The sequence below is a fragment of the Xiphophorus hellerii genome, chromosome 18, assembly GCF_003331165.1.
Source record: "Xiphophorus hellerii strain 12219 chromosome 18, Xiphophorus_hellerii-4.1, whole genome shotgun sequence".
NCBI classification, from domain to species: domain Eukaryota; kingdom Metazoa; phylum Chordata; class Actinopteri; order Cyprinodontiformes; family Poeciliidae; genus Xiphophorus; species Xiphophorus hellerii.
This window is the reverse complement of record NC_045689.1, coordinates 7216926-7231083: the sequence shown is the minus strand read 5'-3', so window position 1 is coordinate 7231083 and position 14158 is coordinate 7216926. Positions and strand designations below refer to the sequence as shown.

The window sequence follows — 14158 nt, the reverse complement described above, 5'->3', positions numbered from 1 at the left end:
AAAATGCAGTAATTAGGAGAGTTCTAATCATTTACCACCTTCACTAAGACTACTTTTTATTACAACATAATCTTTGCCAGAAAAACAAAGATCACAGCTCTGGTAATTTGCCTTTAAAGTGTCATGTTTCCTCTCTATCAACATGGAGCAATATTTGCCAAAGAGAAACATCGAAACTGTTCTGAGCCAAGAAAAGGGAAATAAACTTTTCACAGCTCAATGATTGCCAATGGAGACCTATTTAAATTTGAGTGGATTTGAATGTCTTTAAATCCTCCCACAACCAATTTAACCCAAACACGGTTTAAAGTCTATTACGAATTTCACTTGTGGCACACTCCGACTCACAAGAACATTCATCAAAGTGGCACATTCAATGCTTCTGTCCAATCAAAATATAGATTTTTTGTTTGAATATTCTTTATTTTGTTAATGTAATTCTCACTAGAAATGAAATCTATAAACAGATGATATTAATATAAAATATCAACTGCTCAGAGTGGCAGATTCTTCTTTTTTTCAACAAATTAAAACAAAGATTTCTAGAAGAGAAACATTTTGTGTGAATTATTTACATAAAACCTAATCATGGATGAGTATCCAAGTAATAAAATCTATTTTCCTCAAACAAGAGTAATTAGTTTAAATATTAATCCTGTGCATTTGTATCCAGTCTTCTGGGATATGTGTCTACCAGCTTTGCACATCTCATCCATCTACTGTCTTCCGCTCATCCTGGATTGAGTCGTGGGGTCAGCAGCCTAACTAGGGAAGCCCAGACTTCTCTCTCCCCAGCCACTTGAACCAGCTGCTCTGGGGGTATCCCAAAGCGTTCCCAGTCCAGGCAAGAAACACAGCCCCTCTAGGGTGTCCTGGGTCTTCGTCAGGGCCTCCTCCCAGTGGGACGTGTCCAGAGCATCTCACTAGAAAGGCTCCCTGAGGTCATCCTAACCAGATGCCTGAGCCACCCCAACCGGCTCCTCTCAATGTGGAGCAAACTCATTTTCGCCGGTTGCATCTGTAATCTCAATCTCCTGCTCCATTGTTCCCTCATTCATGAACAAGACAGAGATACTTTGACTTTTCCACTTGGGGCAGGATCTCTTCCCCAATCCGGAGAAGGGACTCTACTCTTTTTCGGCTCAGTTGTGAACTGCTTCAGTAAAAGCTATACATGTGATGAAGCCAACAGAACCACATCATCTGCAAAAAGCAGAGAGGCAATCCTAACCCCACCAGAACAAATACCCTCAACACCTTGGCTGCGCCAAAAAATTCTGTACACAAATGTTCTGAATAGAATCAATGACAAAGGGGAACATTGGTGGAGTACAATGATCTCACCGGAAACAAGTCCGACTTACTGCCAGCAATGCAGAGCCAGCTCCAACACCAGCTGTACAGCGACCCAACAACCCATGTCAAAGCCTGCTACCCCATCCTACCCGAGTTCCCCCTACCAGACATGGTCGAGTGCCTTCTCCAAGTCCATAAAAAATGATGTTTCACATCTACAATTCTTTCCTTACAAAATAGTTTAATCTCAGTCAAATTGGTTGCCTGTGAAATTTTGAAGTTCTGCCACAGATTATATTTAGCTGAAGGTCATTCTAACATGGGTATGCTCTAAACTAAACAATTTCACCAAAGCTCTAGTTGTATGTTTGAGATCACTGACCTGCTGTCAAGTAACCCCTTTATCTTTTTCTAAAGTTTTAAGTATTTTTCTATCTTCTTACAGACTTGGTCTTCCAGTAAACAAATGAATTAAGATCTTAAAGTTTGTTGTGGCAATATGTGAAAACATTCCTAATCCCACACTGATCAATTTTAATTTGTGTATGCATGACAATTATGCCACATGCTATTGGGAGATATAAAATAACAGCTTTTGCGTGCAAAACCTTTTGCAAAGTAGTGTCAGCTGGAGGGCAGGATGGGTAATTCTCTGATATTAAGAAGAGTTTTTAGCTTTTTGAGCTGAAAGAAAGGACATGACAGATCTGCCACCGTGCCCTGCTGAGTTTGTTTGCATCTCTGAAAATACTGCTTCAAGGTGCAAGTTCCTGGATGAGTGTTTTGCTCCATGGGTCAACTTAATGCAGCACAGCATGAATGTTTCAAACTATGTCACTGTGACTGATACCTGGATCAATTACAGTTTACAGGAGCAAGGCTGCAACAAACTAAAGACGGCAGAAAATCTATATTTCCATCATCCTCCTATCCCCTCATAACACTGTGCACCATGTTTGATTTTTATTAAATGTCAATCACAGTTATAACTGTGGACAGAAAAATACGCACATGTATATGATAATTATTTTTTCAAATTAAAAGCACAAAATGCAAGATGTGAGAGACAAAATTCCTTACCCAGATTCCAATTAGAATGAGCTGCAAATTTTAGAGTTTTTTTCTTTTGCAAATGGCAGAAACCCTCAGCAAACCTTCCCATCACTAGGAAAGCTTGACATGCTGATGAACAGGAAACCTGTAAGTGTCTGGGTTTGCATAATTTAAAACAGATGACAGCTGTGGGCAGAGATCTTGTGCGATTTGTCTATCGTAAATAATTGGCTACTGACATCTCACTCAATTTCTCATGATCCAAAAAAACATAAACTCTGAGAATCTGTGTCCCAGTTTTGTGCTGACTGCTCATCATCTGAAAGACGTGATGATGAGACTTCTTATAAAATGGAGACATTGATTTATGTTGGAGCTTAGTGAAAGAAAAGCTCCGGTTACCTGGCGAATGAGGAGGAGGAGTACACATGAGCACCACGCCTTGGCCTTCACGCACCGACACGCCGCCCCGGGTCCTCGTACTGAAAGCACCAAGGTCTAAAATGATACAAAACGAAAAGCATCATTAGCAAAACCAAACTTTGATATGTTTTCATGTGAATGCAAGCAAAAGCAAAATATTTCTTATCTCCTCTGGAAGCCAAATGAGTTAATACAAAGGATTAGTAAAGCTTGTTTCAAATCCCTGTTTTTTTTCTGGTTGGATTCAACTCAATGATGAATCTCAACAAGAACTGCTTAAACAGGGCTTCAGCAAATGCAGGCACTGAGGTAAAAGGTGGTAAAAACTCTGATCATGTTAAATTCTTTCAGCAGCTACAGTCAGTTTGTTAATTCCCCTTCAGCGTCCAACTTTAGCAGCTTCATGGACGTTCTACAGCATACCTCCCCACCACATGCACCTGATTTCAGCATCATACTGCAGGTAGACAAACAATTGATGTCAGAACAATTTAAGATGATCGCAGAGTGATAGAAATAAATGAACAAGCTCATGATCCATGTTTGGTCTTTATGTCCAAACCACTTCTGTTCCATAACTTTGCACATTACTGCTGAGCTGTTGGGCAATTATTCCTCAATGACTTGTGAAAGCTGCATTTCCTGCAGATTTAGTAATAATGGTTCATTGACTTCATTTTAAAGTGTGCCACACAGTAATGCACAGAGTTTAATTTGATGTTCTCGTCTCACAAGTAGCTTTTTTTTAATGTTTCAGCTCAACCTGTGCTCACAATGAATGTCATCCCACAGAGTGGATGCAAAGAATAAAGCAAGAAGATGCAAACAGAAAAACAGCGTTAATTGTTGACTGCAAAAATGTATAGTAGTGTCATGAAAGCAAGATTAGCCATGAGAAACAATAAAATAAAAGGGTTTAGGCAGGTGCATGTCAATAAATGATATCATTGAAAAATACATTATTTCAAGAATCTAAAGCAAAAATTTAAACTCACACTGATTTATTACACACTTTTCTATATTTTACTTTCAATGAAACCGTAATTTCTGGGGAATGTTTAAATAAGACCAATAAAACTTCTTTAGAAAGCAGAAAAGTTTATGCAATATGCATGGCCACATATTAGCTTACACAATTATAAACCACAAAAGGCCATTGTTAAAGAAGTTAGCTGTTCAGGGTGTTGTATGCATATCAGTATAAAGTATAATGGCAGTCAAAATGAGCTGCACTACCAACATTTGATGGCAGTAGCCTTATAGCTGCAGTAAGTAACTTGTACAACATTATGTTTTTTACATATTTGTTAAAATCATTACAATGGCCAGACAGTACAATATAACACAGAAAATCTGAAAAAATTAGCTACTCTGCCTTTTTCCTGTAGTCCTATTGCCACTAGGAGAAATACTCCATCTGGTAAGAAACAACCAATCAGAGCCATAAGGAAGGTCTTAGCACTGTCAGTCACACTCATGACCTAACATGACAAGAAAACTGGTTATCCGTCACCATCGGTGGCCATGCTAACAAGCCTGCACAGGATCTGCTGTGGGTAAGGAGCTGCAGTGCAGCAGAGAGCAACAGGGAGGGTGTGAGCAGCATGTATACCAGTGTGATTGACACTGCTAAGCTCTTCCTTCTGGTTCTGATTGGTTGTTTCTGACATGGAGTAGGTTTATTTCTGCAGGTGGCTGTAGAACCACAAGAAAAAGGCAGAGAAAGTTGATTTATTTCACAGTTTACATGTCTTATATGATATCACAGCCATAGATGGTTTGTGGAGCATTCACAGCTGCTGGTGTTGCTCCATTATGTTTCATTTGGTCTAAAGTCAAGAAAAACAGTCTGATAACTTTAGACCTGGGGGCTCCTTTAAAACAGTACTGATGGCAATATTTCACACACAAGCAGCTCAGAGCAACTATTCAGATCTCACATTTTACATTCCATGGTCGTACTTCTGATTGGACATTACCATATCAAAAAATTGGTGTTACTATTACTCCTATATCATATTATATTTTATAACTTTAAATATTAAAATTACCAGAAGACACTCTGCCATGCCCTCGACTTTGTGTGCTAAAAACAACCCACACAGAGCATCTAGCAGCTGGTGGATGGATTCAGCGCATTCATTCAAGAATAAATGTATACACACATGCTTTAAACCTAATAAGAAGGGAGCATAAAAACAAATAAAACAAGGAGGCCAAAGAGTAAATATTATGCATTATTAGAAGCTCTCCCCGCTGAATCTGCATGGCAAAAAGTTAGAGTAGCTTGTATACCGTCATGAGAAAGAGAGAGAAAGAGAAGGAAAGAGAGAAAGACTACAGGTGCAAACATATAAAAATGAAGCAAAACATGTTTATGCCTATGATCCATTTTAAACACTTCAAATTACACTTAAAAATTTGATAATTGTACTATATAATACTTTATTTATACAGGAAAAATCTCTTGAGACTCTCTCATTTGCAAGACAGACCTGGATACATCACAACACTATAAAAGCAATAATACAATCGAAACACTTCCACTGTTTTGTAGATTGCAATAAAGTGTTATCTTAATGGGGCAGGAAGGAAAGAAACACCATGGATCATACTGGTGCATTTGGGTCGAAGCAACATAATTTGAGATTTGTTGCAATTACAGTTAAGAACACTCAGTTACGATAGTCGACAGAAAGCGAGACAGAGCATAATATAAGTTAGGAGAAAATAAATTGGTCAGTCATCTGTATAAAATAAAGTATAGCTATAAATAATTATTAAAAATAGCACAAAATTGGCAGCAGGTACCGGCAAAGAGAAAAGAAGCCAATCAGCTGTTGCCGAGATGGCATAATTGGTGTTGACACAACAACTTCTATCTGAAAGGAAGGACCTAAACCAGCTGAGGTCGTGATAGCAGTCTACTATTCCAGCCGAGAGAGTAGGATCTTATGATCCACATTATCAAAGTCAGCTGTTAAGTCCAATAATAACTGAGCCTGGAATCCCCTTAGATGACAGCCAATTCAAGCACAGGCGTTTGAAGTAGAGCCACGTTGCGGGTCCATGTTTGTGTGTTGGCTGCCTTAAGGGGTTTTGTTCTGCAGTTTTTCAGATTGCCACCCAACAGAAAGACCCGTCATCACAGATCATTTGGAATTCAACGAATCTTTCTTGTTGACAAACGTACTGCTAATGCATGGATGAAAAGCAAATGATTGTTTACTTTGTTCAATATTGATTTGACAGCAAACAACTCAGTGCAACTTTCTACTGCTTTATTTCTAAACTTTTAAATTCTAACACATCAGTCATTGCCATTAATGGATTAATTGTTTAAAACTTGTGAAATGTTTTAAGGCCATTTCAGATGTACAAAAATGAAGCTGTTAAATCAGCAGATAGCACAAAATTAGTTTCCAGTTTTAAGGTATAGCGATTTCAAAATCCCTGCGTCAAAACCATTTTTTTCAGTCCCTGCTGTTTAAATTCTTTTTAATGAAATACTACAGACCATGCAGTTTTCTCCAGTGATGTGGAGTGCTGAGTAATGCTCTCATTCACCCTTTTGAGTCTGATGGTGAAAGAAGGGGAAACCTCATGAACTTTTCCCCTTGGAAAGAGAGGGAGGTAGCTAGCTATTTGGAGATTTTGCTTGTAGCAAAATGCAAAGACTGTCATGGCCTGTCTGCCAGGGGAGTGCAACTCATCCTCATTTTACAGAAGCACTGTTCTGAAATGAATGTTTGCAAAAAAAAAAGCAATGAGAGATGGCAATAAGACAAACATATTGTATTACAGTTACGCCCAAAATAATTCATACCAATGGCAAATTTAGGTTTAAAGTAACCTGGAGTTTCACCAACATGTTCTTGATTCAAAGCCCAGACTTGAATCTGAATGAATTTTGAACTTTGAACAGGTTGTTGTTGAACACAAGAATTTGTTCTCAATCAACATACTGCTAAAATAAATTTAACATAAAAAAAATAAATAAATCTATGGAGGGAACTACAGGAAGTTTTCCAACCTCAAAAACATGAACCTCAAGACATATTATAAAAAGGCCAGTAGAAACAAGCAAAACAAGTTAGTCAGCATCTATAAAATGGTTTTGATCAAAAACCAATAAAGATTCTTCCATTAGTTTTTAAGAAGGGTGGAAGTAATTTGTGACATGCTATTTTCCATTCTAAACCAAAATAGAAACCAAACATGATATTCTGTCGTCCTTGGATAAGTGATTGGAGAGAGACCCCTGATTCATCTCCTGGTTCATATGTCATGGTCCGCTGCCAATGAATGTCATATTTTGGCTGATTTTACTTTGAGTTAAACCTTACTGTCGAAAAAACACACATTTACAGTTTTCAGGGATTTTTTTTTATTACCATGTTACCTAAAGTTTAACCATATGAGTAGAGCTTGTTGCAAAAGTCCACTGCCAGCGGACTTTCTGTTGGCAAAGTGAGCTTTATGATGCTCAGCATCACTGGAGAGAAAAGGAGAATAATGCAGGAAAGATGTCCAGTATGTGTTTTCTCCACATATTTAGAGAGGTGGAAGAAATGTTAAGTAATAATACAGAAGGTAACTCCTGGGCTTGACTGTCAATTCAAAGGTCCTTCAGTAGCAGCAGGAAGACAGACTGGAATGCAGGGAGTCCAGGCTATTTGGACTCCCTAAGTCCAGAGTACTTATTTTACTCTTCTGAGCCATGGAGCATTAATTATCTAATGATGTAATTAGCTTATTGAAAAACTTTGATACAAGGTAGTAATTTATAACCTAAAGGATAGAAAGAAAGACCCCAATTAAGCTAATGATTAAAGCTAGAGGCAATTTAAACAACACTATTATATATTTTGGCTTAGTTACTGTCAAACTTCTACTACACTGAGAGGTTTGTGTGTGTTCTCTCAATTTGTCACATACACACAAGGGCATCATCATCATTTTGATTAATAATTAACAACCATTCAAGGCAGAAATGCTCAGTAAATTACACACCTTCAGTGAGTAATTTTGTTGCAAACATAGCAGCTTCTCACACCTTTCTACCAAACACTTTTGAGTCATCAGCGATGTATTTTTTAAAACTAATGTGGCGTCTGAAGTCCTTTTGGCTGCCAATCCCTCCCTCTCAACATTTTTAGTTCTGACTTAGCAGCGCTGCAGCTACAAGAAGCAAAATATGGAAGGGCTGTAATGGTACTAAAATCAAGATTTGGTACATCCTTGGTTTTAAAGTTATCATTTGGTACATTTTAATCAAGGCAAACACAAAATGATTTATACTTGTACTTGCGCATATCTAATACTTTAGATATACTCCTTGTTTATATATTCTGCACATCAAAAAAAAAAAATCCAAGACAAATTACCTCAATTGATGAAAACAAAAGATATTCTTATTGTATTTTTAGTCAGATACACCTGTTGTAACGGCACAGAAATTCAGACTTGAGCATATCCAGTTTAAGCCTCTCATTATAACTCTCAGTAATTGTTGTTTTCTTTGGGAAATGTTTCCAGGCAACTGGAAAATAAGACATTTAACAACTGAAGCAGGAAATAGTTTGGTTATCAGTGGGATATCAGCTAAGCGACCACAGTAGACACTGTGGTCGCTTAGCATGTCAAATGTTTAAGAGAAATGAATTTGTGATGCAGGTTAGAATTCAGAAAGAACAAAGATTAATCAAAGATGATGCTGTTATATCGATAAGAGGAGATTAAAAGTTTAAATACAATTCCTGGCTTGCCAAATTATTTCCTTTTGCAAATTAAAGGAAAGCAACTGATACATTATGAATGCATTTATAATAATGTAAAGAAGCATAATCATTAGGGCTTCTTTGAAAGCATGTACCTGTGTGAATGTTTCTACTACTGATGAAATTTGCAGCAAGCATTCTAAAAACGTGCTCAATGTAAATCACACGTTTGAAGGTCAGCGGGAAATCAATCCATGGACATGAACAAATGGTATTGCAGAATAGGTCTGAGTCCCGTGTTTGTGTCGATCTTTCAATGCTCGACTCGGAGCAACACTTTAATGTCATTACCACAGCTCTGCTTTGAGAGGCTCGATACCTGAGCCTCGCGTCTGCAGAAGGAGAGAGAAGTCGTCTTTGGGGAAAAAGATCAGAGGCCCTCCAACCTGCCGGCTGCCTTCAAAGTCGTGGCTAAAAAGCAGCTCAAGAGCAAGTTCGGTGGCTCAGAATTTCAAAACAAAAATAGCAATAAATAAGAATCCTACTAGACCATGTAGGCAATGGAGTGCATGACCAGAGGATGTAATATAAAGAGCCTTGACCAGACTTTTCTCTTTACAATCTTCATCGAAACTGCAAACCCTCTGGATGAGATCCTGTAGCAGAGGGTTGCACAATTATTTTCAGCTGATTTCTGAATCAACAAATTCTCTCAAACCAACCAGAGTGAAATTATTTCATCCCATTCGGTTGGTGTTTCTATGGTTCTTTTCATCATAAAAACCTGAAGTTCAACATTTTAATATGCCAGTAAACTCCACAGCACAAGTCAAATGATGAATAAGTTATTCCATGTCTAAGCAATCTAGACCATTACTGCTTTACATTATCAGGAGAAAAAAAAAAATCCTGAAGCAGGTAAAGCAATCAACTGAACCGCTGCATGAAAATGAGCAGAGTGACCATAAAAAAGGGAAGAAGTAAGGCTTCACGCAGAGAGATAAATACACACTGTTTGATATGTGGAAAGAGCGAGGGAAGGTTTTGCATTCAAATATGGGCAGCAGGGCACCTTTATTACTTCCTGCAGAACATTCAGACAAATCCTATTTCAAAGAAATATAGTCTATATTTGGAAGCCGATGAAACATAAATAAAAAACTTTGGGTACAGGTCATTATTAAACTAAAAGAGGAATTAACTCTGATCATAGATTTAAACATGTTTCAACACCAGATCTGATATTTTCTACAAAATTCCCTAAAAATAATTTTGACTATGGTGTGGTGTTAGGGCCAAAATTAAGACTACTGCGTACCCAGTGGTGGCTACTTTCTTGTCTCAGAGGCCGGCGCTGGAAAGACAGAAAGCAACTACTCATTTATGTTAGCACTGAAGAGGCTTACAGACCTTGGTGACCTGCTTTATTGGACATGCACCTTTTCTTTAAAGGAAAACTTCATCAAGAAAATGGTTGACATAAAATATCTGTAAGCAGCATGCATTGATGTCTTCCTTGATATAATTCATAAGATGGTAACAAACATGGCCAGGTGATCCAGATCTTTGACTGTCTCCCTTTCTTTCCTCAACCAAACTCTCCAAACAAACATAAATAAAGCACCAAAATCTCTTTAATCCTTCAAATATGTGATGGAATTCGCTTAAAGTTCATTTAAAAGCTCATCCATTAGACAATTGGATTTTTGATGAGATTAAAGAATGATTAACTAAATGAGTATTTCAGTAAAACAATTCAGTTTAGCACTTCTAATCACACATATTTTTTTTATAAGAAAAACCTAAATGTCTGTTACGTGTTTTTCAGTCAGACTAATTTCCTGTGATTTTATACAAAGCACCCAATAACATATTTCCGTACTCATAATTATCTCAACACATTAAGATTTTATCCGTTTACGGAAAATATAATTGTATTCAATCATTTTTACTCTGCTTATCATGACATGATGTATTACTGGCAGATAAGCAAGAACATTGAATAATGCTGCTTTTCCAATAATTGGATTATAGTCTGTAATTATATCTTGTAATAAAGAAGAAAACAGTTTGAATTTCTGCATCTAAAATCTGTGTAGAGCTTTGATTCTTTTATCTCTCGGCCTCCTTTGCACTCTCAGTCGTTGTCGACTCACAAGGGTGAAGTTCCTCAATACCAGAGAGCAGGACACTCAAAAGAGGAAGCAAAATGGACTCAAGGCTGTATCTCAAGGGTGTATCACTTGTGCTGAAGCAGAGATTGCTCGTTCATCACCGAGTAAAAAAAAATAAAACAAAATAAAAACAGCCAACAGAAAAAAGACAGCAGCTGCAATTTATCAAACAACCTCTGAAAATGCAGAATATAAACCTGCAGAAAGAATATGCTCCTTGTGCACTCAACCCATTTCCCCCCTTAGTATTCACAACCACAAGGTTTTATACATAAATATGAATAAGCTACAAGAAACAGCAATGACATGGCTGAGCTGAATGAACTTTATGTATTCCATGCATGAACCGTACCTGCAGAGTTAGGTTTCTTTCTATTTCAGCAGTAATAGGAGAGTAACAAGGATGAACAGCAGGAACAGAGCTGTTTTAGTTACTTTTATGCAAAAATTGTTTAGACTGTGCAGTTCAAGGATTTTGGAGACTAATATTTATTTAACAAAAATCAAGAGTGCCGTGTTCTCTACAGTTTTCTGCATATATTCATCAATGAAAGACACACACAGCACACACACACACAATACAAACACAGAGTTTGTGTTGTTTGACTATTAGTAAAGTCAAGTGAAAATCTGTCCATTCTTTATCCATACTTGCTTATCCTGGTAGCAGAACAGAAAACAATTTATGATGTGCATTTAGTTTTTTTTTCTAAGATCCAAATCTAAAACATATGTTGTGCAATTTTTTTCCCCCTCTATTCTGATACCTGACAATTCAAGACATTCAGCAAGATAAAGGCCAGCACAGATCCACATTTCTGAAGCATGTATCAGTTGACAGGACTGTTAAGATGTTAAAAGTCTAACATGGTCAGACAGAAGTCAATCTGCACTGCATGTCATGTGTGGCGGCTTATAACAGCTTAGAAAACACAGTGATCATGGCAGAGAGAAACGACTATTACAAGTTCAAAACTTTGGAAGAGCAGAAAATAATTTTATTTTTATTTTATTTTCCATGCCAAAATAAAAAAAATAACAGAAGGAAGGTTAGTGGGACTTTTGTCTGCTGCATCAGAGCAGAACTGAGCAGGGACAGGTCAGTGTTTAGGTCCAACAGTTCGTACTTCCTCACAGTCTCTTACAATTATTCCTTCAAACTATCCATTTGAATCGTTGGAAAGCTGGTTTCTCTGGCTGGAAAATCAACCATGTTAGAAAGGCTCAAAGTCCAGACAATTTAGTATCAGTAGTAAGACTTAAAAGGAAGTTCAACACTTTCCATCCAATCTATTGTATCTATTGAATCTATTGTATTACAATAATACAATTATTGTATAATATTATTGTACTACAATAATATTGAATCTATTATTTTACAATCAATCTATTGTAAAATAGCTTTAGCTATTTACTAAGGTCTCTAAGTGTGACGCAAATTGTGGCATCAAAAACACCTAAACAGTTACTGTAATGCAGTGTATCATAGAAATATGCACATAAAAATACACAATGACATTTCTTGTTTTTATTTTTCAGAGCCTTTGAAAACCATTCATCGTTTCCTTTCCACTTCCCAAGGATGCACCAGTTTGTGTTGGCCGATCACATACTATCCCAGCAGAAGACATTGGAATGTAAATGTAATATGTTAATTTAAAAGTACTGTTAATTGTTTTGGTACTAACGCACTCAGAATCAAAACATAAAACCTTGTTGGTTTGGCAGTTGGCACCAAAACCACAGTTTGTAACAGGTGAGCTGTGGGATTTGTTGCTGACTCAACTGTGCAACTGAGTCACATGTTTATTCAGTGAGCAATTCTTCAAGGTTGAAGAGCTCACCGTACAGCATAAGTAAACAGTGACATTGTAGAAAAACACATGAATTTTGCCGTGGAACTTTAAGGCAAATGTAGGCAAATCTTTTGCAGCAGCACTTTTAAACCTGGCACAGTCTGTCATTACTCCATCTCTTCAGATTACTCCCTGTCAAGCCTCTAACAACAGGATACTGACTCATCTGTCTGCCAGAAAATGACCTGTCTGCTAGAAAATCCAACATTTTGTAGAGGTGGTTTAGGTGAAGCTGATGTGTGACAAGCAGCCATCATATCAGCTGACACTCCTGCCAGTCAACCATGCGTGACCCAAAGCATATAATCTCAGAATATGTTTGAAGAATTAATTTCAGACTCCCACCAAGGAGCAACATCCAGGATAAAAAGTGACAACATCCAGCAGGAACTTGAATGAATATATATATATATATATATATATATATATGTATATATATAATCTGTTCTCAAGTCAACTTGACATTTTATCCTGGGTGCAAATTTCAGTGGAAATGATGAGAATATTTCGATAAAATACCTTTTACGGGAAGCTGTTATGCTTTGTGCATTGATCAAAATACTACTTTGGAAAACATCTCTGTTGACTTTCTCAGAGCATCATTACATTTGTAGAAATATCTGTACAGTTCTTGCAGTGTATTCTGTCGGAATGACTGCTCTTCTTGATTTTGCGGTACTTTAAGTCATCTAACATGATCTAATCTAATATCCACTACTGTCTCTAAAGTTGCTGCTAGAGTTGCAGTTGCTACATTGGATGGAATATTTTAAACTACAGGTAGAAACTCGGGTATGATTATTGATGTTCCCTCAAAGCATGTGTTGATCTCTGGAACTATTCAGTGAACTAGGGTGCAGACTCTGTAAAAATCCAGGATTTTGCCTTTATATACTAAGTTTACCGTATATAATGTTGCAATAATGTTACAATAAGGCATTAACTCTAGTATTGTCCCAATCTTGTTCTATCCAAAGTACCAGGATGATATGGAAATGGTTATTTTTAAATGATCAGTAGCAGGAGACTTCCCTCCCAATATCTATTGTTAATCCACCATCTGTGATTACATCTGTCCCACTCCTAAATGAACTGTGTAGGCTGATTTGTACAACCAGCTTTTAACAGTCAGAACCTTTCATCATGAGCATTTCCAGCACAAGTGCTTTATAGGTGCTCATAAACTCTGTTGTTCAAAAAAGGTCTGGATTTTAACCTATCAATCAAAAACAAGTGTTTGTTTTTTTTGGCCTTATTAGATTCACATAGATAGACTGTGGCAGCCTTCTTATGTCATGTACCCTGCACTGCCAGTTCTCAGCTGTCTGGGAAATTTGTACGGAGAGCATCTCAAACATAATCAACATTAGTCAATGTTCATGAAGCAGGAGAAAAAACTTTTTTTCTCTTGTCTGTACAAGGCTCCCTGGAAACATGGAAAAATGTTGGAAACCAAATTATCAATGAGCATTTTGGTTGCCAGATGACAGTTCAATATTTGCAATTTTTTCTGAGAAAGTAATTCCAAATTTTTCATATGAAGAAATCACCTATTCACAAACTTTCTCACAAAGCATGTCAGAAATTTGAAAGAAACTGAAGCTGAAACACCTGGGTGTGATGTTGCTTGGCACAT

General features: G+C 37.2%; 1 protein-coding gene across 1 annotated transcript in view; it reads right to left on the bottom strand.

Moving 5' to 3' along the window:
* The window catches only part of cntn5 (contactin 5), a 152357-nt gene that overhangs the window by 65142 nt on the left and 73057 nt on the right, over window positions 1–14158 (bottom strand). Inside the window, 1 exon segment of the mRNA XM_032545882.1 lies at window positions 2752–2847. Within this exon segment, the coding sequence (XP_032401773.1) occupies window positions 2752–2847 (96 nt within the window).